This window comes from Siniperca chuatsi, linkage group LG7 (assembly GCF_020085105.1).
Source record: "Siniperca chuatsi isolate FFG_IHB_CAS linkage group LG7, ASM2008510v1, whole genome shotgun sequence".
Classification (NCBI taxonomy): Eukaryota; Metazoa; Chordata; class Actinopteri; order Centrarchiformes; family Sinipercidae; genus Siniperca; species Siniperca chuatsi.
This window is the reverse complement of record NC_058048.1, coordinates 32,446,302-32,470,756: the sequence shown is the minus strand read 5'-3', so window position 1 is coordinate 32,470,756 and position 24,455 is coordinate 32,446,302. Positions and strand designations below refer to the sequence as shown.

At 44.9% G+C, this 24,455-nt stretch overlaps 2 protein-coding genes across 8 annotated transcripts; both read right to left on the bottom strand.

The window, feature by feature from the left end:
• Nucleotides 1–1,279: 1,279 nt before the first annotated feature.
• On the bottom strand, nucleotides 1,280–13,157 carry rnf168 (ring finger protein 168). 4 transcript variants are annotated; one of them, XM_044201848.1, is made up of 9 exons: nucleotides 12,801–13,157; nucleotides 11,999–12,344; nucleotides 9,560–9,784; nucleotides 9,136–9,337; nucleotides 6,863–6,933; nucleotides 5,294–5,449; nucleotides 4,804–4,895; nucleotides 4,453–4,525; nucleotides 1,280–3,386 (listed from the first exon to the last, which is right to left on the bottom strand). In XM_044201848.1, exons 3-9 carry the CDS (start codon nucleotides 9,707–9,709, stop codon nucleotides 2,730–2,732), a joined length of 1,401 nt encoding a protein of 466 aa, XP_044057783.1. In that variant the 5' UTR covers nucleotides 9,710–9,784; nucleotides 11,999–12,344; nucleotides 12,801–13,157; the 3' UTR covers nucleotides 1,280–2,729. The 4 variants fall into 4 exon arrangements, with proteins under 4 accessions (XP_044057783.1, XP_044057785.1, XP_044057786.1 ...); XM_044201850.1 differs by having other exon boundaries at nucleotides 12,056–12,344; XM_044201851.1 differs by having other exon boundaries at nucleotides 12,169–12,344.
• Nucleotides 13,158–14,165: 1,008 nt separating this feature from the next.
• LOC122878694 (gastrula zinc finger protein XlCGF26.1-like) lies at nucleotides 14,166–24,174 on the bottom strand. 4 transcript variants are annotated; one of them, XM_044201844.1, is made up of 6 exons: nucleotides 22,662–24,174; nucleotides 20,780–20,993; nucleotides 19,513–19,946; nucleotides 18,303–18,366; nucleotides 17,116–17,881; nucleotides 14,166–16,396 (listed from the first exon to the last, which is right to left on the bottom strand). In XM_044201844.1, exons 1-6 carry the CDS (start codon nucleotides 22,800–22,802, stop codon nucleotides 15,607–15,609), a joined length of 2,409 nt encoding a protein of 802 aa, XP_044057779.1. In that variant the 5' UTR covers nucleotides 22,803–24,174; the 3' UTR covers nucleotides 14,166–15,606. The 4 variants fall into 4 exon arrangements, with proteins under 4 accessions (XP_044057779.1, XP_044057780.1, XP_044057782.1 ...); XM_044201845.1 differs by having other exon boundaries at nucleotides 18,312–18,366; nucleotides 22,662–24,170; XM_044201847.1 differs by lacking the exon at nucleotides 22,662–24,174 and adding an exon at nucleotides 22,496–22,655.
• Nucleotides 24,175–24,455: the final 281 nt, after the last annotated feature.

Here is a 24,455-nt window from a genome sequence, read left to right as displayed (position 1 = left end):
ATAAAAAATATTAATATTTCATCTTTGATTATATACAATATTAAAATCTGTTTAATTTTGAATTAAAATATATATATATATTGGCATATAAGGGGTTAAAAACAAGTGGCTAAAACTCAAATTGTAAATCACAAGTACAAACTTATAACACAAACCAAAGTTAAAGCAACTTACAAAGGAGGGTATAAATAGAGCGCAGAGCTTTTTTCTTTCATTCTTGCTCAAACCATTGAAGAGTCAACATCTCTGCCAGTCTGCAAGACATTTCATTTCATTTTTTTTCAGTTGTGCCTGAAGAAGCCCCAAAGAGGTCGAAACGTAGCGCGTAGGCACACTTTATTATTAAAAAAAATATTTAGTTTGTTAAAAAAATATATTATTTGTTTTGTTAAAGAATTAAAAATATAAAAATGTAAAAAAAAATAAATATATTTTAAGTTCACAATATTAATTTGAGTTAAAATTTGACTTTTGTTTTAGATAATTTCCTTTTATTTATTGGGATTTAAAAACAACAAACTCCATCATGAGTTTTGCTCATGATGATGGATGGACCGTGGTGCGCCACGGCAAAAGACGTCATCGATCCCCTGAACGGGATCGACAAAGAACATTTCAGGGTGGATATTACCACCAATCCGCCTTTGATAGAGGGGGTGGGGGTAGGGACTACCGGGGGAAGGACCGTGCACGTCCTGTCTCCCACTTTGCTGGGGGTCAGGTTTAGTTCCCCTACCCTAACCCCTAACCCTAACCCTTTTCCTACCGAACCCTTGAAGAAAAAACAGCCTTTGATTTAATTAATTTTCTGTTTTGAATATTTTAATCAGTTCATTTTTTCCAAAATTGTCTCCAGACGACTGACCCGTCTGTTTTCAGATCAGTTTTTATTTCTTAGACTCTTTACAGCCCCATTAATCAGATATTATCCTCGGGAAGTATTCCTATCATTACTTTATTAATATTCCCACTACCGTTACGTTATTTTAAAATTCATAGTGCTACTGTTCTGCGTTCTGACTCTGAGGAGTGCGATGTTTGACTCGAATCCACCTCCTGCAGTATCTCCGGCGCCCCCCCGGGAGGCTTTAGTCTTTGTCCTGCTGAATGTCTGTTACAGACCAGATCCTGTCACTTCATCGGGGGTAAAATGACGAGGAGCACAGTGAAGACTTCATCGCACTCCTGCGCCTGTAATGTTCATCCTGTCTGAATGGAGCTGGAGGCTCAGTTGTGTGTCGAGATGAACACAAACATCACATACATGTACACAACACGCTAAATGTTACACAGTAAATTTAATCAAGTTAACACGCTCGTCACATGAGGAGCTGCAGCGATCACTTTGACTTGTGAACAATGTTCACATCAACATCATCAGTCTCATCAAAGAAATAAAAATAAACAAAATGTTGTACACACACAAGCCAAAGTCCGTACAAGATAATTAACCCAAACTTTAAACGTGGTGATATATTGTCAATGCACAGGTTTTAAACCCACACAGGACAGACTCTCTGGACTCTTAAACCGGTGAATCTTTCCATCTCTGTCTCCCACAGGACGTGAACGCAGCATTAACATCCTGACGTCGTCCAGGTGGCACAGAAACATGGCAGCGTCAGGGTGTTAAACCACAGCTACAGAAACTGAAACCCTGCTGGTTCTTCCATAAAGTCTGACGCAGCAAATATTTCCGCACCAAAACTTTTTCTTAAAACTAAAACTAATTTACTAAAGTGGAAACTTTCAAACCAAAATGTATGAACTGTTTTAGCGTCACAACATGCAACGTCTCCATTTACCTGCTGAGAAAACAGATAAAAACAAACAAACATTCAACTTAACTGCACTCAAGAGTTTTACTCACTATATGGCCAAAAGTATGTGGACAGCCCTGTTCATATATTTTAGTGTACTTCTGGTCTGGTTCGGGCCTCTTCGTTTCAATGAAGGAACCCTTAATGATATTTTAGACAACCGTGTTCTGTGTGTCAAGAGTTGAAACAGGAAAGAGAAACACAAAGCAGCTCCATAAAGAAATGTTTTCCCAGTTTGGTGTGGAACAAGTTGACTGGTCTGCACAGAGCGCTGACCTCAACCCCATCCAACAGGAGCTAGACCTGATCACCAACATTAGCGTTGGACTGATGTGGTCTTCCTGTCAGAACCCTCAGAGCAGCGGATCAGGTTCGAGCCGTCTGAACCTGGAAGACGGCAGGACATCAGAGTCAAACTCTCTTTCACACTGCTGAGGCCCGTCAGAGCAACACTGGAGCCTCCACACGTCTCCGGATCAGGAGGAGGGAGGTTTTGCTGCTGGGATCACCTGAGACTGGGTCACCTGAGCGACGACCTGAAACAACGCAGGTTAAATTACTGATGAAATGTTCCCAGTGAACCGTAATGCGTTACTTACAACCTGCGTGAGAGTGGCGCACATTAACGAACATGTTACACTGTCACATATGGAGAGAATGCTCGGCTGTCCACATACTTTTGGCCATGTAGTAAATCAAATAAAATGAAGTCAGGGCTGAAGACAGCAGATTTCTGTCGGCACTTTTTGGTTTAACTTCTCTGAAACCAGCTTTTATTCACAACTGTTTGTTTCTGCTGAGGAAACGAAGAAGTGAGGATGTGAAGACACTGAACTCTGACCTAAAACCAGTTCAGTGCTGGTAGAGAGACACTGGGACACAGGACAGAAGCTGAGAGAGCGACAGGGTTCAGCTACTCAGGCCGGAGAACATCTCGGTCAGAGTGGCCTGTTTGCTGCGTCTGCTGGAGGGGGGACTGTTTGTAGTCTTTACAGATGAAGCAGAGGAGGGGGTGGAGGTCTTTGTAGTCTTTCTGGGGGGTCTGCTGGGTGTGTTGGAGCTGCTGGGCTCCACCTCCCCTCTGCGGTTCTGGCGGAGCAGGTAAGCGTCAGAAGATCCTTTGCGTCTGTCGGTGGCTCTCTGCTTCTCCTCCTGGTCCAGCTCCTTCTGCAGGAGCAGAGCCAGCCGCCGATCCTCCTCCTCCTGCCGCCGCCTACTCAGCAGCTCCGCCTCCCACTCTGCGATCCCCTGCAGGGCCGAGCCTCCCACCTCCAGAGAGGAGGAGGAGGGCAGGGAGCGACAGACATGTTTGGTGACCGCCACCTCCTCGTCCTCTGTCGTCTCTAGCTCCGAGCTCTTCCTCTTGGCCGACGAAGGTCCTCCATCTCCGATCAAGTGACTCCTGAGACTCGCGGGGTGAAGCTGATCCTCCACAGAGGCTGACGGAGAGGCTGGATGGAGGGTCGGAGGCTCCGATCGGTCAGGGTTTGTCTGAGTGCCGTAATAATCCAGTTTAGGGAGGGGACGCTCGGCCTGCAGCTGCACCTGAGAGAGGAGGATGTTCTCCTGAAACAGGAAGTCCGACAGTTTGAATTCTACCAGATCAAACTGTTTTTCTCTCACAACTTAAAAGGGATAGTTCGGGTATTTTGAAGTGAGGCTGTATGAGGTGTGTTAACTGCAGTAGACGGCGGTCAGCTCGCACCCGGTTTGGAGAAGCAGGCAGGACTCTGTATACGCTGACTATGGATAAGTACCTCATACAACCTTACTTCAAAATACCCGAACTAACCCTGAAAGGAACACTTGAGTGAAATCCCCTTCTTCTCTTTCTCTCGGAGATTGGGATGTCCCGACTGATGCTACTCTCAGGTCTATAAATATGAAGCTACAACCAGCAGCTGCTTAACAAAGCATAAAGACAGGAAACAGCTAGCCTGGCTTTGTCCAAACATAACCGAATCTACCTACCAGCACTAAAGATCACTGATGAACACGTGTGACCGGTTTTCTCTCCTGTGTATGTGTGAGAGTGTGTGCTCTGTTCCTGCAGGGATCTTTGTGTGTCTCTCTGATTTGCTGGATTCGTGCGTCGGGCTTGGGGAGTGTATCAGTGCTGCTGATTGGTCCCAAACACAACATCCTGTCTTAAAACTTAAACAGCTTCTTCTGTCCTGAACCTCAGAACCTTTTGGAGTTTAACTTTGTGTGTTCGATCGGTCAGATCCTATTAGACCTCGTGCTCGTTGTCCAGCTCTAAGTATCTGTGTAAATGTTATAAACAGTACTGAAGCTGTGCGGCTGAGCTGCCATTTTCTTTTACTTTAGGGAGTCGGGTTCAGTAAATGTCTGTTTGAACACGTTAGTCAGCATTCTTTTGTTTGTTGTTTTGGTTCAGTTATTGTCACAAATTCACCTTTTGTAGTAATAAATAATTTCACTTTAATTACATTTCAGTGTTCAGACTTTGGTTTGGGGACCGGAGGAAAGAAAAGAAGAGGGTTTCTCCTTTAACATGAACGTTTTTTGAAATCACAGAATAATAATTTTGCCAAGTTAAGTTTCAGGAAGTGTAGTTCAGTTCCAGCGGTTAGTGACAACGACACGTTGCGTTGCTGTAAATTAAACTGACCTTGTTGGCCATAAAACTGGAGGCAGAGCTGCAGTCTGAGGAGCTGGTTTTAGATGGACGAGGACACAAGAACCTGAAACAGAAACCACATCATCATCATCATCATCATCCGACCTTTGAGACAGATTTAACACTTCAACCAGATATCTGACCAGAAACAATCAAACTTCGTTACTGCTGTTCAGTTGGATTAGTCAAGGTACTTCAGTGATAATGAGATTAACGATGACATAATCAAACTACTTTTTGTTTTGGTGTCTGATAAACCAGTTCCTCATACTGGTCTTCATGGATCCGGTTTCATCATTTCACCGGTAACTGAAACAACAGACGCACAACAAGTCGACCTACTTCTCGATCTGTCCGGCGCCGACCTCCTTCTTCTTCTTGGCCGGAGTGACGTCAGCAGGGCGAAGGTTTTCCTCGGAGACGGCAGCAGAGTTCTGCAGGACAAAGACAACCAGACTCAGTGAGCTGTCACCAGTCTGAGCTGCTGTATGTCTTTAATACAGGTATTTAGATGTTTATTGTGGATTTCCTCCATTTGAAACGATATAAAAAGGTAGTTAATATTAATATCTCCTTGTTTTTTAATGAGGTAAAACGGTATTAAAAATGTAAAATAAATAAATCATGTAAACGACCCCTAACACGTCCACCACTGATCTGATCTGAGAGTCTGAACAGCGGTGAAGCTAAACGTGTAGAGTTTGTCCTGATGGGGGCGCCAGAGGAAAGACGACGGGCCGTTAAAAGGTAACGTGTTGATCAGGAGGAGGGTTAGGGGAGCAGGAAGGACTTCAGAACATTTGATCATCTGGTCAGTCGGTGAAACACTCACCAGCTGGTTGCTGAGCAGTCTGGCCAGCCTCTCGTCGTCTTCTCGCCTCCTCCTCTCCTCCTGCAGCAGCTCCTCCTCCTCAGCCAGCAGTCTCTGGATGTACTCCTCACTGGCCCTCCTCTCCTCCTCATCCAGCACTCGCTTCTCCTCCGACAGCTGACAACAACAACATCACAAACCAGGAACACCAAGGTAGGAATTATACCACGGCCAAACAATCAGTGCCGTAACGCCCCTTCTAAATTAGTTTGGCATGCCCTGTTAAAACCACATGCGACGCAGCGAATGAACTCACGTTTCCCCGTGTCTCCGTCATCACGCTGGACAACGGTAGCAGAAGACTGCTCCCACTCCCGCAAACGTGTAACGTTTAACATTAACAGCTAAGTTTTAATACACGTTTTAAAGTTTACCAAGATATTGCTGCATAGTGTTAACTAACTACGAACGTACACAGTTTATAAGTTGTTGTGAGATCTGATGGGTTGCTACTTTTTCAGCGCGATGCCACGAAAGGAGCGCACGAAGCGTGAAATAGAAAGGGAACAAGACAAAATAGTGAGTTAATATTGTAAACTCAAAACCTTTTTCACTAGAAGTTGCACCCGATCTGTAAACAGCATTCTGTAATTATTACATTTTAAATCAAATATTACCGAATGCTATAAATCTCCAGCACCAGACGGGAAGCAGCAAACTGGGTAGTTACTTTGGTAAAAAAAAAAAAGGTCCGCCAGCTGGGCGCTCAGCGTGAAACCCTCCGGTGTTCGTACTCAGCCGGCTCTGCGAACAGGAAACACTCGGACCGAGCCGCACTGTTCAGCCATGATGTGTGCGTCGCATCAGACGATGTGTGCGTCGCATCAGACGATGTGTGCGTCTAAAGATCAGCGCTCTCAGAAGAGATCTGAAGACCGTCTGTGTGGACGAACCGGCCAAAATCACACTTCAGCAATGCGACTCGTTCCTCCACACAGGAGGCGTCCCGAAGCCGTCATTACCAACAGAGGCTTTCGTACGAAGTATCAAATGAATTTCAGTAAGCGTGTTCAATACTTTTCCCCTGTCAATTAACTTTATTATACATAACTTAATTTATGGACATCTGTGGTTCGATTTCTTTGCATGTGTGGATTTCATGAGTTGTTACCAACATCCGGTGAAAACTTCATGTGAACAGCACCTTCAGAAATATATACTGAGAAAAATGGTGACGTGCTCAATACTTATTTCCCCGCTGTATTTAATCAACATTCAGACACTCACAACTGTTACACACAAAGTTTACTTATTTAGAACTTTAACTAAATGTTGAAAGCTGAACGTAATACGATTTGATAAACAGATTAGATAAAAACCAAACTGCAGCATCATAAGTACAAAATCTATAACAGCATTTTTCATTTCACAATAGTGAAATCTAGTAAGAGAAGGTATATAAATGTTTTTATAACCCTTAAACCAAACAACATGAAAGAGATGAGAGCTTGATATAAAACGTAAAAATCTCTGGTCGTGTGTGTGTCAACATGATGATGATGAAGATGATGATGAAGAGACTGAACTTACTCTGGTGACCTGGTCCTCGTATTCCTGCCTCAGCTCTCCTGGCTGACTCACTCTGGGAAAACACACCGAGACTGCGCACACACACACACACACACGCACGCACGCACGCACAGACACACGCACACAGACACACACACAGACACACACACAGACACACACGCACAGAGACACACACACACACACACGCACGCACGCACGCACAGACACACGCACACAGACACACACACAGACACACACACAGACACACACGCACAGACACACACACACAGACACACACGCACAGAGACACACGCACAGACACACACACACAGACACACACACAGAGACACGCACACACACACACACACACAGACACACACACAGACGCACGCACGCACAGACACACACACACACACACACGCACACACAGACACACACACACACACAGACACACACACACACACACACACACACACACACACACACACACAGACACACACACAGACACACACACATGCAGACACACACGCACGCACAGACACACACACACACACACACACACACAGACGCACAGCACGCACTCACACACACACACACACACAGACACACACACAGACACACACACAGAGACACACGCACAGACACACGCACACAGAGACACACGCACAGACACACACACACACAGACACACACACAGACGCACGCACACACACGCACACAGAGACACACGCACAGACACACACACACAGACACACACACAGACGCACGCACACAGAGACACACGCACAGACACACACACACAGACACACACACAGACGCACGCACACACACGCACACAGAGACACACGCACACAGAGACACACGCACACACACACGCACAGAGACGCACGCACACACACGCACACAGAGACACACGCACACAGAGACACACGCACAGACACACACGCACACACACACACGCACACACACACACAGACACACACACACACACACACGCACAGACACACACACACACAGACACACGCACAGACACGCACGCACAGACACACACACACACAGACGCACGCACGCACAGACACACACACACACAGACACACACACGCACGCACGCACGCACAGACACACACACACACACACACACACACACACACACACGCACAGACACACGCACACACACACACAGACACACACACGCACAGACACACACACGCACAGACACACACACGCACAGACACACACACGCACAGACACACACACACACACACACACACTCACAGACACACACACGCACAGACACACACACACGCACACAGACACACGCACACAGACACACACACACACGCACAGACACACACACGCACAGACACACACACGCACACAGACACACACACACACAGACACACACACACAGACACGCACAGACACACGACACACACAGACACGCACACGCACACACACACGCACAGACACACACGCACAGACACACACACGCACAGACACACACACAGACACACACACACAGACACACACACGCACGCACGCACGCACAGACACACACACACGCACGCACAGACACACACACGCACAGACACACACACGCACAGACACACACACGCACAGACACACAGACACACACACACACACACGCACGCACAGACACACGCACGCACAGACACACACACGCACAGACACACACACACAGACACACACACACACACACGCACGCACAGACACACACACACAGACACACACACACACACACACACAGAGTTCATGAATAAGTACATGATGACGATTAAAGCTGTTTGTTTGATTCAGTGTCGATGTTTTTACATCTTCATCACTGCAGCTCAGAACAACACGAGACTGATGATGATGATGAATAAAAACTAAACTGTCGTCTTTCGTTAGAAAAATAATCCACAGTTAATCATCTTCCACTTTCTTTCATCTTTATCACATATTAATAAGTTTTTATCAGACAGAAACGTTAAAAATACTCTCTACATTTTTAAAGACATATATAATTATTCACTCTTTATAACCTAAACGATTTCTTATTCTGTTCCGGTTCTGTGATGATCTTGTTCACCTGCAGGCGTCGGTTTCATCTCATTTCATATTAAGCGCCTCATTCATGGTTCTGATGATGTCACGAAACTCAGCAGTGACCCGGTCCAGGTAATAACCAGCTACACGATACCGATACTGATGTTGGGCTCGTGCTTCGTGACAACGAAGGGGTTCATACCTGCAGATTAAGAGTATTATGGGATGTCTGTGTGTGTCGGTACCTCCCGGGTCGTCCTCGGCGGCCGCGTCCTGCCCGCTGAGGCGGCGCTGACACTGCAGAGGGAAGGAGGTCTGGATCTGCGTCCACAGCTTCTGGTTGACCAGCGTGTTGTTCCTGCTGTTCAGTCGGGCCCAGGTGGAAACCCTCTTCCTGCACAGCGGACAGCACAGCGTGGCTTTATCCACCGACTCCAGGAAACAGCCCTGACCAAACACAGAGGGTTGGAACGCGACCGGTCAGGGCCATCCGGTCCTACAGAGCAGCTTATGTTCACTTCTTAGAAGCAAACCTTACGGAGGTGGTTTAGCTCGACCTCCCGGTTTGCTGGTCTGACTTTGATTTCACTTCAAGGTTTTACAAAGAGGACATTTTACAAAAACCTGATGGTAAACACTGATGATACATGAGGTAGGCGGACTCTTTACCTTGCAGAAGGTGTGTGTGCAGGGCAGAGTCACCGGCTCCATAAAGATCTCCAGACACACCGGACAGCGACAGTCGTCCAGAGACAGCTCTCTCCTCCCGGCCCCGCCTCTGTCTGACACCTCCACCTTCATGTCTGACACCGGCGCCATCTTCCTCCTCCTCCGTTTCTTCTTCTATGGTTGGTCACGGGTCTGCAGGGAGGACTGAGGACTCCGTAGATCAGCCTGGAGGAGAAACCACAGCGAGCGTTCACCTGACGACACCTGCTGATGGGAGGCTCAGTCCTCTTACATTCAGTACTGTTCCAAGTTATGGAGATCAGACCACATGTACACGATGTACGGTTACTGTGAATCTGTGTATACATGCAGCAGGTCAGTCTCAGATTTCTCTCACACCCCAAATGTGTGGAAGCATGGCGTTCTGATTTTATTAGAGATAAAACTGGTTGTTTTAGAGCGTTTGCATCATGAGACTTTTTCTTTTCTGCTGGATTTTACAAATGTTCAGCTGTGAAAACAGGCTTCTTTAGACTTAAAGGTCCAGTGTGTAGCCGGGTATCTGCACATATTTTAAGTACAAATTTAATGACTTTTAAGACCTTTTTAATACCTCTAAGTATTATCAGCAACATGTTGTTAAAGTGTGGCAGTGAGAGTCGTCCCTGCAGTAAAACGCTCCTGTCAGTGTTTATTATATCGGATGTTTCTGGTTGAGCTCATTTTAACTGCTTTATATGCTGTTGGGTGGTTTAACCTGCAGCAATGCATCATGGTCTATAAGGTCATCACGTGTTTGCAGCGTCGCCGTCCTGAGAGAACCACGTATCAGAGAAACAGCCTGTTTTCAGCTCTGTGACGATGCGTTTCCCAGCTGATCCGAGGGGGGGTTAAAGAGTTTATTCAGCTTCAGGAGGAGGAGAGTTTCCTCAGCACGTGAAGGAAACTCTTCATCCTTCAGCTCGTCACAAACACCTGGAGATACGAGGTTTCCACTGGACAGGAAGGGGATGAAACACTGTGGTCTGTAAAGTAACTGAAGCCATCACACGTATTGGAGTAAAAAGTCCAATATTTCACTCTGAGGTGTAATGGAGTAGAAGTAGAAAGCAGCATGAGAAGAAAAGACTCAAGTGAAGTGCAAGTACCTCAGATTTGTACTTAAGTACATGTACTTGTACCACTGCAGAGCGGACATATTCGCAGTAGACAAATCATCTCTAGTACATGCAGCCAAACTCGCAGCAGCAGTATACGACTTGATGGGCTAGCGTAGCGCTTTTCAGATTTCATGTGAATCCGTGCTTACCATTGTTCCAAGTTTGAATGTTTTGCGACCGAGCTCACATTGCATCTCGTACGACTCTCGTGGAATTTGCATTTACCCACGGCTGAGCCTGCATCGCTTGATCGCAGCGTTGCGTTTTCCTTTTCCCCGCTGCAGCCCTCAAATGAGCGGGATAAACACCTTCTTCTTCTAGGTTAAAATGCGGATCACAGCCTGTACACAAGGCGTACTACCGCAACCTACCAAGCGCAGTGTATGCTACCTATCTGACGTACTAACTAACAGATATTAGATGTTGCGGAAACGGTCATTGTTGTGAGATATAAAACGCAGGTAAAATAAAACAAACTGAAGAAAGAAATATAGAAATGCTCGTTCATTCTGCCCCAGATCAAATTTAATGCCTCTTCTTCTGCATTTACAGACATTTTTAGATTTAGAAATTTAAGATGTTTTAAAACTTTATAAGAATCCGCGGGGACCCTGGTGGAGGGTTTAGCGGCCTCTAGTGGTGAAACTGCAGTTTGCAGCCACGTGAACACCGCTCGCCTCGCCCTCCCCTTCCAGGCGTGGAGGAGGAACTACGGCGGCCGTGAAACTCGATAAAGGCCCTCTGTAGAGCCGGTGTTCGGTTTGTCCGTTCTGGGCTCCTGTAGAAACATGGCGGTGCAACATGGCGGCCTCCGTGGAAGGGGACCCGCTCCCTCTGTAGATATAAAGGCTGATTCTAAGGTGACGAAAACACAACGCTTCTTATATTCAGGCGATTAAACACTGATGAAAACACACTTATAAATATTATATTTCTGCCGACAGCTGCTGCTGAATGTTCCACGCTGGACCTCTAAAGGGTTACATATATCACTCTCATACAGCAGACCAGTGCATGACACACTGAAGATATGCTTTATGTTGGTTATAAGATCTCATCTGTCCACATCCTGCCTCAGCTGTCCGTCTGTTGAGGCAACGGTTTGAGGTTAGGGTTAGTTACCAAGTCTGCTGATGTGCAGAGATACAGACGGGACAAACTACAGGACGAAGCTGAATAACAGAAACATCAGCTGCCTCGGTGCAGCGGCGCTCCCTGTGCCGTTTGGTGAGGACGGAAACGATGTGAATAAAATGCTGCGGCCTTTACGGCGTCACACCTGTGGAAGGTCTCGGCCCGGCGTCACACCCGTGGAAGGTCTCGCCCGGCGTCACACCCGTGGAAGGTCTCGGCCCGGCGTCACACCCGTGGAAGGTCTCGGCCGGCGTCACACCCGTGGAAGGTCTCGGCCGGCGTCACACCCGTGGAAGGTCTCGCCCGGCGTCACACCCGTGGAAGGTCTCGGCCCGGCGTCACACCCGTGGAAGGTCTCGGCCCGGCGTCACACCCGTGGAAGGTCTCGGCCCGGCGTCACACCCGTGGAGGGTTTCAGGTGTCAGACAGCGCTCTGCAGCAGCGTCTCCATCAGACCAGATGGTTTAATATAAACCTTCAGATCAGCAGAGCTCCTCAGATGAATAAAACATGTTAAGTGCTCATAATTTCTTTTTCTTGCACAGTAATCAAAAGGAACCATTAGCAGTATTTATAGGAGTAAATAGTGATCAAATCCCCAGTGATAACATGAACAGTGGCTGAAATATCTTAATAAATCACAGAATTACGTGTAACTCCAGTTTTGTTTCCTAATCTGTTCCTTTACAAAAACAAGTCAAACACGCTGTAAAACTGTTAAAACTGAGCGTAAAGATATAAGGTGTTGAGACCTGCCTTCAGTCACAGCAGGTAAAGTTTCAGCTAACGGGGCTGAAATTTCAGCTAGCTGCTAACGTTAGCTAACGTTACTGTTAACTTTCTACAGGGGAGGTTACCAACTCACCTGAAGTCCATTCCCAACAACTTAACAGGGACCGACAGAGCTACATAACTACTAGTACAAAAACGGTTACTGTAAGACTCACCTGAGCACGGTTCACCTGGACGTTTGATACTTCAGCTGCTGCTAAAGTTAGCTTCCCAACCAAAACAAGCTGAGTTAGCGTTAGCTCCCGGCTAACTTCAGAGAAACTCAAACCACAGCAGGACGGTGCGTTTGTTTAAGAGCGGCTAACAGTTAGCAGTTTAGTGCTCCAGTTAACCGGTAAAAACACCCGGGCAGCTCACACCGACACCGCGGGGCTTCATGGTCGTCACAGGTGGTCACAGGTGGTCTCGGGCCTGGCGCAGGTTCACCGGACACAGATCTGTTGGAACCTGACAGCTAATACCCGCCTGAATCAACTGTCGATACAGTACGCATGCGCACAACCTATGACGCCTTCCAGGATCGTCGTAAATTACAGTTCAGTCCGGAGAAGCAACAAAGCGGGGGCATTTTAAGTTTTCATCATCATTTATTCATTTATTAAAATAGAAGCTGCAATACCACACTGTAAAAATACTCCATTACACGTAAACATGAGAAGTACTGCTATACAGAACGGAATGTTATTATTATAATGCTATATTAATTTAATATAATATATATCATTATATAATGTTTTACATTAATATTATTACTGAGGAGTAATGTTGGAGTAGCATTTTGGTGCTGTAACGCTAGTTGTGGATTCAAAGTAATTGAAGCTGTCAGATAAATGTAGTGGAGTTAAGTATAAAGTAACATTAAATGAAAATACTAAAGTATAAGTATAAGTACCCGAACGCCGTACTTAAGTGCAATACTGGAGTAAATGTACTTAGCTACTTTCCACCACTGTAAAAATCATGATTGTGGTATGTGAGCTGGAAACAACAAAGGTTTAATATTAAGTGTAATATTTGCTTATTTTGTAAAGCTAATGTTAAATCATTACATCTTTGTTTAAAAGGTCCAGTGTGGAACATTTAGGAGCAGCTGTCAGCAGAAATATATTATAAATATATTATAATAATATTCATAAGTATGTTTTCATCAGTGTTCAATCACCTGAAAATAAGAACCGTTGTGTTTTCGTTAGCTTAGAATCAGCCTTTATATCTACAGAGGGAGCGGGTCCCCTTCCACGGAGGCCGCCATGTTGCACCGCCATGTTTCTACAGGAGCCCAGAACGGACAAACCAGACACCGGCTCTACAGAGGGCCTTTATCGAGTTTCACTTCACCGTAGTTTCTCCTGCAGGCCTGGAAGGGGAGGGCGAGGCGAGCGGCGTTAGATACCACTAGATCCTCCACACTGGACCTTTCAACAGGCAGCTGTGCATTTCTTCCACTTCTCAACTGACATGATTAACACTGTTTGAAATCTTTATGCAGGACAAAAAGGTTGAATAGCTTATAAACATGATGAAATATGATTTTATTTATTTACACTAATGTAGAATTTATAATCCTCAACAGACAAGGAGGAGCATCCGCAGAGAAAAGATATTAAGATTTAAATCTTTGAGGAAATGCTTTACACTTATTTTTGAATCAGCAGTTGCAAATTCATCTTAAGTGAAATTCACTTCATGTTAGTACAGACCGTAGAGTACATGCAAACAGTGCACTGCCACCAACAGTCGTCAGTGATTCGCAACCTTTTTGCTTCTTAAAATGAAGCTTAGTCGACCTATAACCTCTAATCACAGGAATCTCAGATTTATTTTAGGAACCGTGGGCGCCTCGACACTCGGGTTGGAAACCACTGACAGCGTTTACTACATTGTATTTGTAAATAAAGTACGTGATATAGAACTGGGACACAGTATATTACAACTTTAATATAAGGTACAGACTCTGCTGGTTAGCTAACAAGATCGTCTCCACGGACCTCATCGAGGGACTATTTCTTCAGCAGAAAGTAGTTCTTATGAAAACCGTCTCGAGTGAGTTCTGTGGATTATCGCAACGAACAGGAACTGTTTCTGAAAGAGAAGTTTTCTTTTCAACACCGTGAGCAGCACAGAAACTTCTAAACTTCATTCTCCTCCGTTGGATTGGTGGAGGCAGAAATCTCAGAGAAACTATCTGACTGGACAGATATGACTGAGTGAACCGGCCCTTTAATGTAGCTCAGAAAACCAAACAGCACTGAGGGAAACGTGGCTGAACTAAAAGAAAAATTTCACCTTTGATTTCAAAACAAACAAACTGATTTTCAGTTGGAACTTTTTGTTGCCGTTTAAGAGAAAGTTGTAGTGTTTCCTTCGGTCAGAGAGGAAAACCGTTCAGAATATCCTTCCACTAACAGAGTACAAAATAATGCCAACAGCTGCTGCAGATCAGTCGAAATCATTCCTAAAAAACAGTCAAACAATAAACAATATTTTTATGATCTGTTTTTAAGCTGCATTTCTGACGTCTGGTTTTCACAGATTTTTGTTTTTAAATAACAGAAAATGAAGACAAAATCTTTTAAAGGAATAGTACAACATTTCGGGATTATTCTCTGTCTTTACAAGAGCGAGATGAGGGGACGGATATCAATCTCTCGTCTGTGTGTGAAGTACTGGGCGGATGGATACACTGTTGTTGACCGAGAAATAGTTCTGTGGCGTACATGTGTACATTTGTTTGTTTCAGTCGAACAGAAGACAGAAACGTGTTAAGCAGTGATCTTTGCAGGTGTGTTTTTGAACTTCGGACAGAGCCAGCTAGCTAGCTGTTTCCCCCCGTTTCCAGTCTTTATGCTTAGCTAGGCTAACCACTGATAGCGACTGATATCAATCTGAGAGAATAAGAGAATTTCCCAAAATGCTGAACTATTCATTTCCTTTCATGAGTGTTTTATAACGTTTCGGGCGTTATTGGTTTGAGAGGCCCTCGGCCCACTGGAAAACGTTCTTCTGTTTCCTGCGTTTGCTGCTGGACTCGAAGCTCTGAAAGTCGTCACCGCAGCGGTGTTTCTTGAGCTGCCGGGAGTCGGAGAAGCCCTGCCCGCAGCGCTCGCAGGTGTACAGCTTCACCCCGGTGTGGATCTGCATGTGAGACTTGAGCTGGTTGGACTGCCTGAACTTCCTGCTGCACACGGCGCACTCATAGGGTTTCTCTCCGGTGTGGACAAGCAGGTGGCGGTGGTAGTTCTGCGGCGTCCTGAACTCTTTCCCGCACTGTTCACACTTGTGAGGTTTGACTCCGGTGTGTAGCAGCTCGTGCTGCTTCAGCTGCGACATGAGCAGGAAGCCTTTCTCGCAGACGCTGCAGACGTACGGCCGGTCGCCGCTGTGCTGCCTCATGTGGTACAGGTACAGGTGTCGCAGGTGGTAGGACTTCCCGCAGGTGTCGCAGGTGAACTCTTTGTTCTCAGCGTGGCTCTTCTCGTGCGTCCTCAGCGTGGTGTTGCTGCTGAAGTTCTTCAGACAGATCTTACAGCTGAAGGGTTTCACGCCGGTCGGTCTCCGTCTCCCCGTCACGCCGCCGACCTTCTCTCGGTCCTTGTTGTCGTGGACCAGCTGCTGGTGCTTCTGCAGCTGACAGTTGTAGAAAAACGTCTTCCCGCAAAGGTCACACATGAACGGCTTCTCCACACCGTGAACCAGCATGTGGGTCTTCAGAGCCCAGGTACCTGTGAACCCCTCTCCACATTTATCACACCTGAGACAAGACAGGAACAAAGAAGATCTTGAACTGGAGATGCACCAGTATGGGTTTGTCTAAATTAGCTCTGAATGATGTACGACAGGTCTTTGCGTTATCACAGAGCAGATTAACTGGCTGGGAGCTCCTCAGCTGGACTCTCTGCTGTAATCAAGTTATTTAATAAACGAAGCAGTTAATTAAAACTGGAAATACCGCCGTCACCCGGGCGGGACATACAATAATACATACAATTCAACTGTCGGGGATAAAAAGATAAAAACGTATTTCCACTGTGGTCCTGGTTAGAAAGAGAAAATGGTCAGATGACAGATTGTGATTATGACTATTTAACCAACATTTCTGCAGCAGGATTTATTTAGTAAGTTCATGCCTCCGCTGCAGTGTTCCTGTCCAACGCAAACACTTAGACGCTTCGCTCTACTTCTGAACAAACCAAAACCTGAACATGTCTGAAAGAATAAGACTTCATATCAGATATTTCTAAGTTTTACCCTCCGATGCATTTGAGAACGTCTTGTTGTGTCCGACAGCCAAAGCTCAAAGAGATTCAGTTTACGGAGAGAGAGAACAGAGAAAAACTATTATTTAATTCTAACTATTTAGAAGCTGCAACCAGAGAATGTTTAAAATAGTTATAGCTGATTATTTTCCTGTCGGCAACTAATCGATTCAGATTACTGTACAGCGTGAAACCTGTGTATCTGAGCGAGTACCTGAATGGTTTCTCTCCATTATGGAGGCGCAGGTGTCTCTGGAAGTTGTACTTGAGGCCGAAGCTCAGTCCGCAGGTCTGACACATGAAGGGTTTCTCTCCGGAGTGGACCACTCGGTGCTGCAGCAGTCCCATCTTACACTTGAAGGCCTTGTCGCACTCGCAGCACTTGTACGGCCGCTCTTCAGAGTGCGACCTCTTGTGGACGCGCAGGTTGCTGGCGGTGGAGAAGCTCTTTCCGCAGGCTAGGCAGGGGTACGGCCGGGCGCCGGTGTGGACGGTCTGGTGCTCGCGGAGGCTCTTCTTTCTGGTGAAGCCTTTCCCGCAGACGTCGCACATGAAGGGCTTGACCTGGGCGTGTGACACCTTGTGGTACCTGAGCGCGCCGGCGGAGGTGAAGGTGCGGTCGCAGACGTGGCACTTCAGTGGCGTTTTCTCCAGCCGGTGAGACGCCTGGTGGACTCTGAGCTGCCGCAGCAGTCTGAACTTCCTGTCGCACTGGTCGCAGCGCAGCAGCTTGTCGGGGTCGTTCTCCTGAGCCTCCCTCAGCTGGTGGGTCAGCAGGTGCTTCTGCAGACTCTTGGCCTTGTAGAAACCTTTATCGCAGGAGCTGCAGGGGAAAGGTTTGAGGTGACAGGAGACGTGTTTCCTCAGCTGGTGTTTCTGATGGAAACCTTTGTCACAGAGCTCACAGAAGAACCTCTTCTCTTTGTACAGCTCCCTCCTCCTCTTCCTCTCCAGCTCCTTCTGCTCCTCTTCACTCAGAGCTACAGAGGAAGAAAGATTTTACATACAAAGACCAGAGAAACTGATCACACAGAGGTTCCCAACTTCATTCAGTTAGTAAATACAGACAGAGCGCTCAGCATTAATGTTGACCTTGTGTACTGACAGGGAGGAAACACACATTTTAATGCATACAAATCCTCCATAGCCTATAAAGTTCATTAGATATTCTTCATTTTTCTTGCAGAATAATATCATTTGTCAGTAGCAAATATTCTGAGGAACCAACAGAAAGGGACAGGGTAGTTTTAGACTCTGGGTCTCTGTATGTGATCCTTTATTAATGCACAGAATCTGTTTACCTGACGTTCTCACACTCGGTACAAAAGAAACACATTTGTTTTTTCAACAGTTCGAGCAAAGAAAATGTTTGTATTTCAGTTAATAAAACTTGACTGTTACCTGTCTCACCTGGTTGGCGCTCAGTGAGCGTCGGCTCCTCAGCTTCCATCTTCATCTCGGCTTCCTGGAAAACATGAGTGAAAACAGTCACATGATCAGCAGTGATTCCATTGTTCAGACATCGATTATAATTGATTTATTAATCTCACCAGTCCTGTATCTGTTGCACTGCATTATTCATCATGCAAAAATGTCAGCTTCAATAACAGAGACAGTATGTAATCAATTATTAACTGCTTTTCAACAGGATATTCAACACCATTGATCAATTATTCCTCCTCCTACTGGACGAGCCGTCCAGCTACAACCTGTAAATAACCTGCTGCTTCAAAGAGACATGAAAAACACACTCACGATGACCCTTTAACGATCATCCGTATTTCGTGTTAATTAAGCTTTACGATCAAAGTGAATGATTTCAGTTAGAGGTCACTAGGGCTGAAACGATTAGTCAATCGACAGAAAAATAATCAGCAATTATTCTGATAATCGATCAATCGTTTCAAGCATTTCTCAATCAAAAATGGCAAAAACATTTTCCGATTTCAGTTTCTCTGTTCTGTCTTACGTCACAGTACACTGAAACCTTTGAAATGGCCATTTTCTTCACTACTGTCGGACATTTTGTAGACTCAACGATTATTCGATTCATCAATGAATCATCTGCAGATTAATCGATAATGAAAAGAATATCTATTTGCAGTTCTAGAGGTCACCTAATGTTGCCCTCCCTCCTTTAGTGATACTGTAAGTTCTCAAATAAGTCGGTATTCAAATAATGGCAAAGTCTCATATAGCTGCTTTGATGTTTTTTTGATCGCTTTTAAGATAAAGTCAATGAAACGAAACACTTCCTGCAGATGTTTCACATTAAGAGCTTGTCAGGAAAGACCCACTGGAAGGCTTTTAATGTGAAACATCTGCAGGAAGTGTCGAGTTTTATTGACAGTAGCTTAACGACGGCATTGTAATTAACCCGTGTTTTTCACAGAGCGGTGAGTGTGTCGTGACTGTTGGAAATGTATCGAGACAACAGGTAAACGTGGACGAAGAACAGAAAATTAAAACAGGAGCAGATCAATTAACAAGGAGGACTCTGAAATATTAAATATGAAGCAGAGAAAATTATAAGATGCAGCTGTTTAACTTCAAGAAACTGGTTCTATCTTAGAAATGTGACACTGTATATAATATATTCAGTAACACTTACAGCAACAACAGCTTGTTCTTCTTCAGGCGTGGGCGGGCTTTCACTGGCTGCGGGCTCACTGGTTGGCTGATCATCAGCCACAGGAAGTGATATCATGTCTGTGGAGGATCGGGTTACATCTCCCGGTGATTCTTCAGGATCTGTGGAGATCTGGTTCATTTCTAACACCACTTCGGTCTGAAGGTCAGTCTGACTCGTAGCAGCTGACGGAGCAGCAGCGGTGTTAGCGTTAGCGGTGGTTGGATCCGGTACCTGGGGGGCGGGGCTGCTCTGGCCTGTGATTGGACCAGGAAGCGGCTGGCTGATGATGACCAGAGGGACCTGAGGGTTGCCGCTGGCTCTGCGTCTGGATTTGGCGGAGTTGAGGATGGCCATGGCGAGGGCAGCAGGGTTGGCAGCTGGTTGGGTGATGTCCAGCGACAGGGCGGGTCCATCTGGAAGATTCAGTGAGACAGAAAATAAGTCAGGTGATATCAGACCGTCACGATTTCCCCCGAAAACAGAGCCCTTCAAAAATGAAGCAAGTTTTCACCTCCAGTCATTTTTCACTGCACTCAAATCGTTTTGGGATAAAATACTGAAATTTTTAAGATTTGAAGTTGGTTCTTGGTTTTGTTTGAAAACTTAAACTGGATTTATACTTCTGTGTTTTCGTCGTACCTACTTACCTTCATGTTGTTCAGGTGTCTGTGGACACACTCTGTTAGTGAGGACGCAAATCGTTTTCACATGAAAGCTGTATTTTTTAATAATTAGATGGTTTCATGACGACGCAGGCAGCCAGCCAATCAAATGAAAGTAAAACACGTGAAACAGGAACTACACAGGTTGTAATAGTGCTGCTGCTCCTCGCATGTTGTTTTACTCGTACGAAGAGTCATGTAATGCCTAACATGATCCAGAACACAGTTTATTGCTATTTATACTTTATGTAATTTTGCATACATTTGCCATGTTGTAATACGTGTATAATAACGAGGATACATTAGAATACTTAATTATTAATGCTGTAGTTTCCTAAATCGGCGGAAACTCTTGTGAAAGTTTGTAGACTTCTAAATCTCTTGTAAAGAGTTGTAAATCTCTAATATATACATACACACACACACTGTGTATATATATGTGTGTGTGTGTGTGTACAAACATCTTGTAGTTGTTGTACATGTCTGACTTTTATTCTTAAATACTGTTTAGGTTTCAGGAACATTCGCCCCCTACATGATGAGATCTGTTCAGGTTCTCTGTGACGTTTAAACGTTAAACTGACCTGATGGTTTGATCTTATAAACCGCCTGTGTCACGCTCTTCTCAGCTCCGCAGTTTCTCTCGACCTTTGACCTCAGTTCAGACTCCAGATGTCCCACTTTGTCCTTCAGAGCTTGGTTTTCCTTCGCTAAGCTCAGGTACAGCTCTCTGAAAACTCTGCAGATTTTACGCACAGCCTCTCTGGCCGTGACATCCAGGACGGCAGTCAGCTGAGCCTGTGAAGTTAAAGATAAAGCCTGTGTTTTACCTTCTATCTCTGGTTACAGTGTTAATCTACATACCGTCACGAGCCAAAAGATTTAGTGCTTTTCCATCTAAATTCTCCACCAAATATGCACCAAACTAGAGCTGAAACTATCTGTCAATTAGTCAATTAGTAGACTGACAGGTAACTATTTTAATAATCGACTGTTTATATTTTTTAGCAAAATTTCTCTGGTGTCCATTTGTGTCAGAGTTTTCTCAGTAAACTGAATGTTTTTGGGTTTTAAACTGTTGGTTAGACAAAACAAGATGACTGAAGACGTCCTGTTGGACTCTAAGAAATCTAGAGGGACATTTTTCATTATTTTATAAACAGTTAATCAATGAACCAAGAAAACGTTCTGCAGATTTTAAAATCAATAATGAAAATCATTGTTAGTTGCAGCTCTACAACACACTTACAACTATACTTACAATGTCGGTTCGGTAAGTTTGATTTTCTTTTATTTCATAGAAAATAAAAAAGTTCATATAAAAATATTGGCATTGAGCGCAGCATCTAGCCTTCAGAATAAAAGCAGGGAATCATAATTCTCTCAAAAAACACATTTCAAAACGTCCAGCGTGGAGGGTTTAGCGGCCTCTAGTGGTGAAACTGAAGTTTCCACGTGAACACCGCTCGCCTCGCCCTCCCCTTCCAGGCGTGGAGGAGAAACTACGGTGAAGTGAAACTCGATAAAGGCCCTCTGTAGAGCCGGTGTCTGGTTTGTCCGTTCTGGGCTACTGTAGAAACATGGCGGTGCAACATGGCGGCCTCCGTGGAAGGGGACCCGCTCCCTCTGTAGATATAAAGGCTGATTCTAAGCTAACGAAAACACAACGGTTCTTATTTTCAGGTGATTAAACACTAATGAAAACATATAAATATTAGATTCCATGTCTGCCAACAGCTGCTCCTAAATGTTCCACACTGGACCTGTAAGTTAATAAGTTAATAATCAAACTCTGCTCTGATTGGCTTATGGTCGCTGTGTTATGTGCAGCAGACAGATTTCATTTATCTGAATTAGTATTCTGGACTTTCATTCAGTGGGTGTACCTAACAAATTATATTACCACAATCTAAAACCCCAGTCCTTTTATTCTGGAGGTCACTGATCCTTACCGGAATACTTCAAATGAACGTAACTTGACTGAGCGATCCTCCAAATGTTTTTCCGTTACAGTTTATTAATATGAGGCCCGGGAGCTCCGTGTGTTTTAATGCAGTAATGTAACTACAATCCCCTTTTTGTTAGTATTAATTATTAATAGTACATTAAATCTCCTGTAGATAAATAAATGTTCCTTTATGTTGTTGGGTGGACGCCATGATACACAAGATGGCGCCCTTCGCTGTGTTTATTAAAGTACACGAAGAAATGTCTGAACAGCCGAGTTATCTTTATCTAATCTGCTGAGTTAAATATTAATAGGATCTATGACATTAAGTAAATATAACAAAAAAAATCACATTTTACGTCGTGTTTCTGTTACTTTGTCTCGCGCGTGATAACCGTTCACCAACAAAGACGGAAGTGACGGCGGGATTTTCCTCTGGATCTCAATCTCTCAGATAAACTTCCATCCTCCGTCTTCTCAGACACTACGTTTTTGTCCATCTAAATACATTTCCTCACCCGCCTCCCCTCGCTGTCTGTCCCCTGCTGTCCGAGTCTCTGCTGGAGGACAGAGACGGCAGACTCCACCGCCACCAGCATGATCAGCTCCGTCTGAGAGCAAAAAGTTTTGGTCGCCGCCGTGTCGGTCGGCTCCATCATGGCCTGCGAGCCTAACGGATGATCTCACGAGATAAAACTAAAGAGTTTAACTGGATTCAGAGCCGTAAGTCTAGTGACAGTTCCGCTGTGTCTGTAACTGTTGGAGAAAGTCTGAAAAACAAACAGGATGGTTATCTGCTCTCTGTGCATCCAATATGGCGGTTTACACTGTTTACATCCGGTTCACTGACTATCGACCTTTCAAAGCCAAAGTGTTGTGGCGAGATCGTGTCTATTCCTTCATACAACACATCAAAAACTCCGCGACCTCCACTAACGAAGCCTCGTTACAGCAGTTTAGAGCATACCATAGTTATTCAGAGTGAAAGCACGTTTTAGTGCCAAATTTCTAAGTGTTATTTTGAAGGTCTTCACCGGAAGCATTAGTATGCTATTAGTCTGCCTTGACGCTCCTGCAGACTTCCCCCAGGAAGTGCGCCGAGGAGGGTACCGCTGCAGACCGGACACTCTGAATGGGCGGGGTAACTGTCAATCATGTTTTTCAAAAACTAATTTCACCAATGAGCAGCCTGAACCACCTGTCAATCACTTTTAATTCGACTAATCATCGTTCTCATAGGGAGAAGTGGGCGGTTCCACACGAAGAAACAGAGTTGGCTTGTTTCTCAACTTTTAGATCTGAAGTTTTCAGCTCTAGTCAAAGGATCAAAGTGTCGACACACAGCAACGTTTAACATTTAAAGTGGAAGTAGACAACTTTTGATCATAACAGAATATAATAAGTTTCACCACTGCTCATTATAGAAATCACATAAGTTTATTAATTAAAGCATCTAGCTTTCTAACAAATGCTGTTCTGAGTATCACGACCCCCACGAAATTACCCGTTTCACTCTCCGAATTAGATCTGTTCGGTCTGATGACATTTGGAAAGTCTAGAACAGCCGCAAGATTAAATTATTTTATCCCCATTTAAGTCAGCGGAGGGCTAAACCGGACGTTAGTTGGCTCAGTTCACGAAGCTTTCCCGTCTTCCTTTGAACACAGAGGCCATGTTTGTGCTTTAAAGCCAGCCAGGTCTGTATCCAAACGTCTGTCCGCGCTCTGATAGCCGGACGTTAAAGAGTCGGCCAGCCGCCCCGTCTCCTCAGTCCTAATTCTTTCAAACGTGCTTCCGGGTCCCACGGGACATTTTAACGTCATGATGTGTTGAAAGCGTGTCAAGAATTAGCCTACATCGTGTCCTTCGTTAAAGTATTGCTGAGAGCAGTAGGCTAGGCTAGGCTAGGCTAGGCTAGGCTACACAAACAGGAAATGACATTAAACTGTCACCAGGTTCTGTCCAATCACAAACAACAAGGGTTGTCCCTCCTTTTCCGTAATCCGAAATGTTTTGTGAAATCTTGTTGTGTTTTGACCTTCAGGGCCACCGTAAAACTGCCAAAAATATAACTATTTTAAAAAAATTAAATAAATTGAATAAATACAAAATTAAATAAATAAAATGAATGAAATATAATGAAAATAATGATAAAGACTCAGATTTATGTGGGTGGGGGTTGAACAATATAACTAAATGATGATATCTTTTGGAGTGGGAGGATTACAGGATTAAAACTAAACTGTAATCTATTTCACCTGAAAATTCCTTGAAATCTTTCGCAGATTTTTGAAACGACACATCGTGCTGAA

Excerpts from the sequence above, each read along its gene's own strand:
- rnf168 (XM_044201848.1), bottom strand. The coding sequence starts at position 9,709 with ATGGCGCCGGTGTCAGACATGAAGGTGGAGGTGTCAGACAGAGGCGGG. Across the intron at positions 9,338-9,559 it reads GCACACACACCTTCTGCAAG|GGCTGTTTCCTGGAGTCGGT; the intron begins GTAAAGAGTCCG and ends GTGTTTGGTCAG. Across the intron at positions 3,387-4,452 it reads CCAGTTTTATGGCCAACAAG|GAGAACATCCTCCTCTCTCA; the intron begins GTCAGTTTAATT and ends TTCCTGTTTCAG.
- LOC122878694 (XM_044201844.1), bottom strand. The coding sequence starts at position 22,802 with ATGATGGAGCCGACCGACACGGCGGCGACCAAAACTTTTTGCTCTCAG. Across the intron at positions 17,882-18,302 it reads GCGCCAACCAGGTGAGACAG|CTCTGAGTGAAGAGGAGCAG; the intron begins GTAACAGTCAAG and ends CTTCCTCTGTAG. Across the intron at positions 16,397-17,115 it reads AATGGAGAGAAACCATTCAG|GTGTGATAAATGTGGAGAGG; the intron begins GTACTCGCTCAG and ends GTCTTGTCTCAG.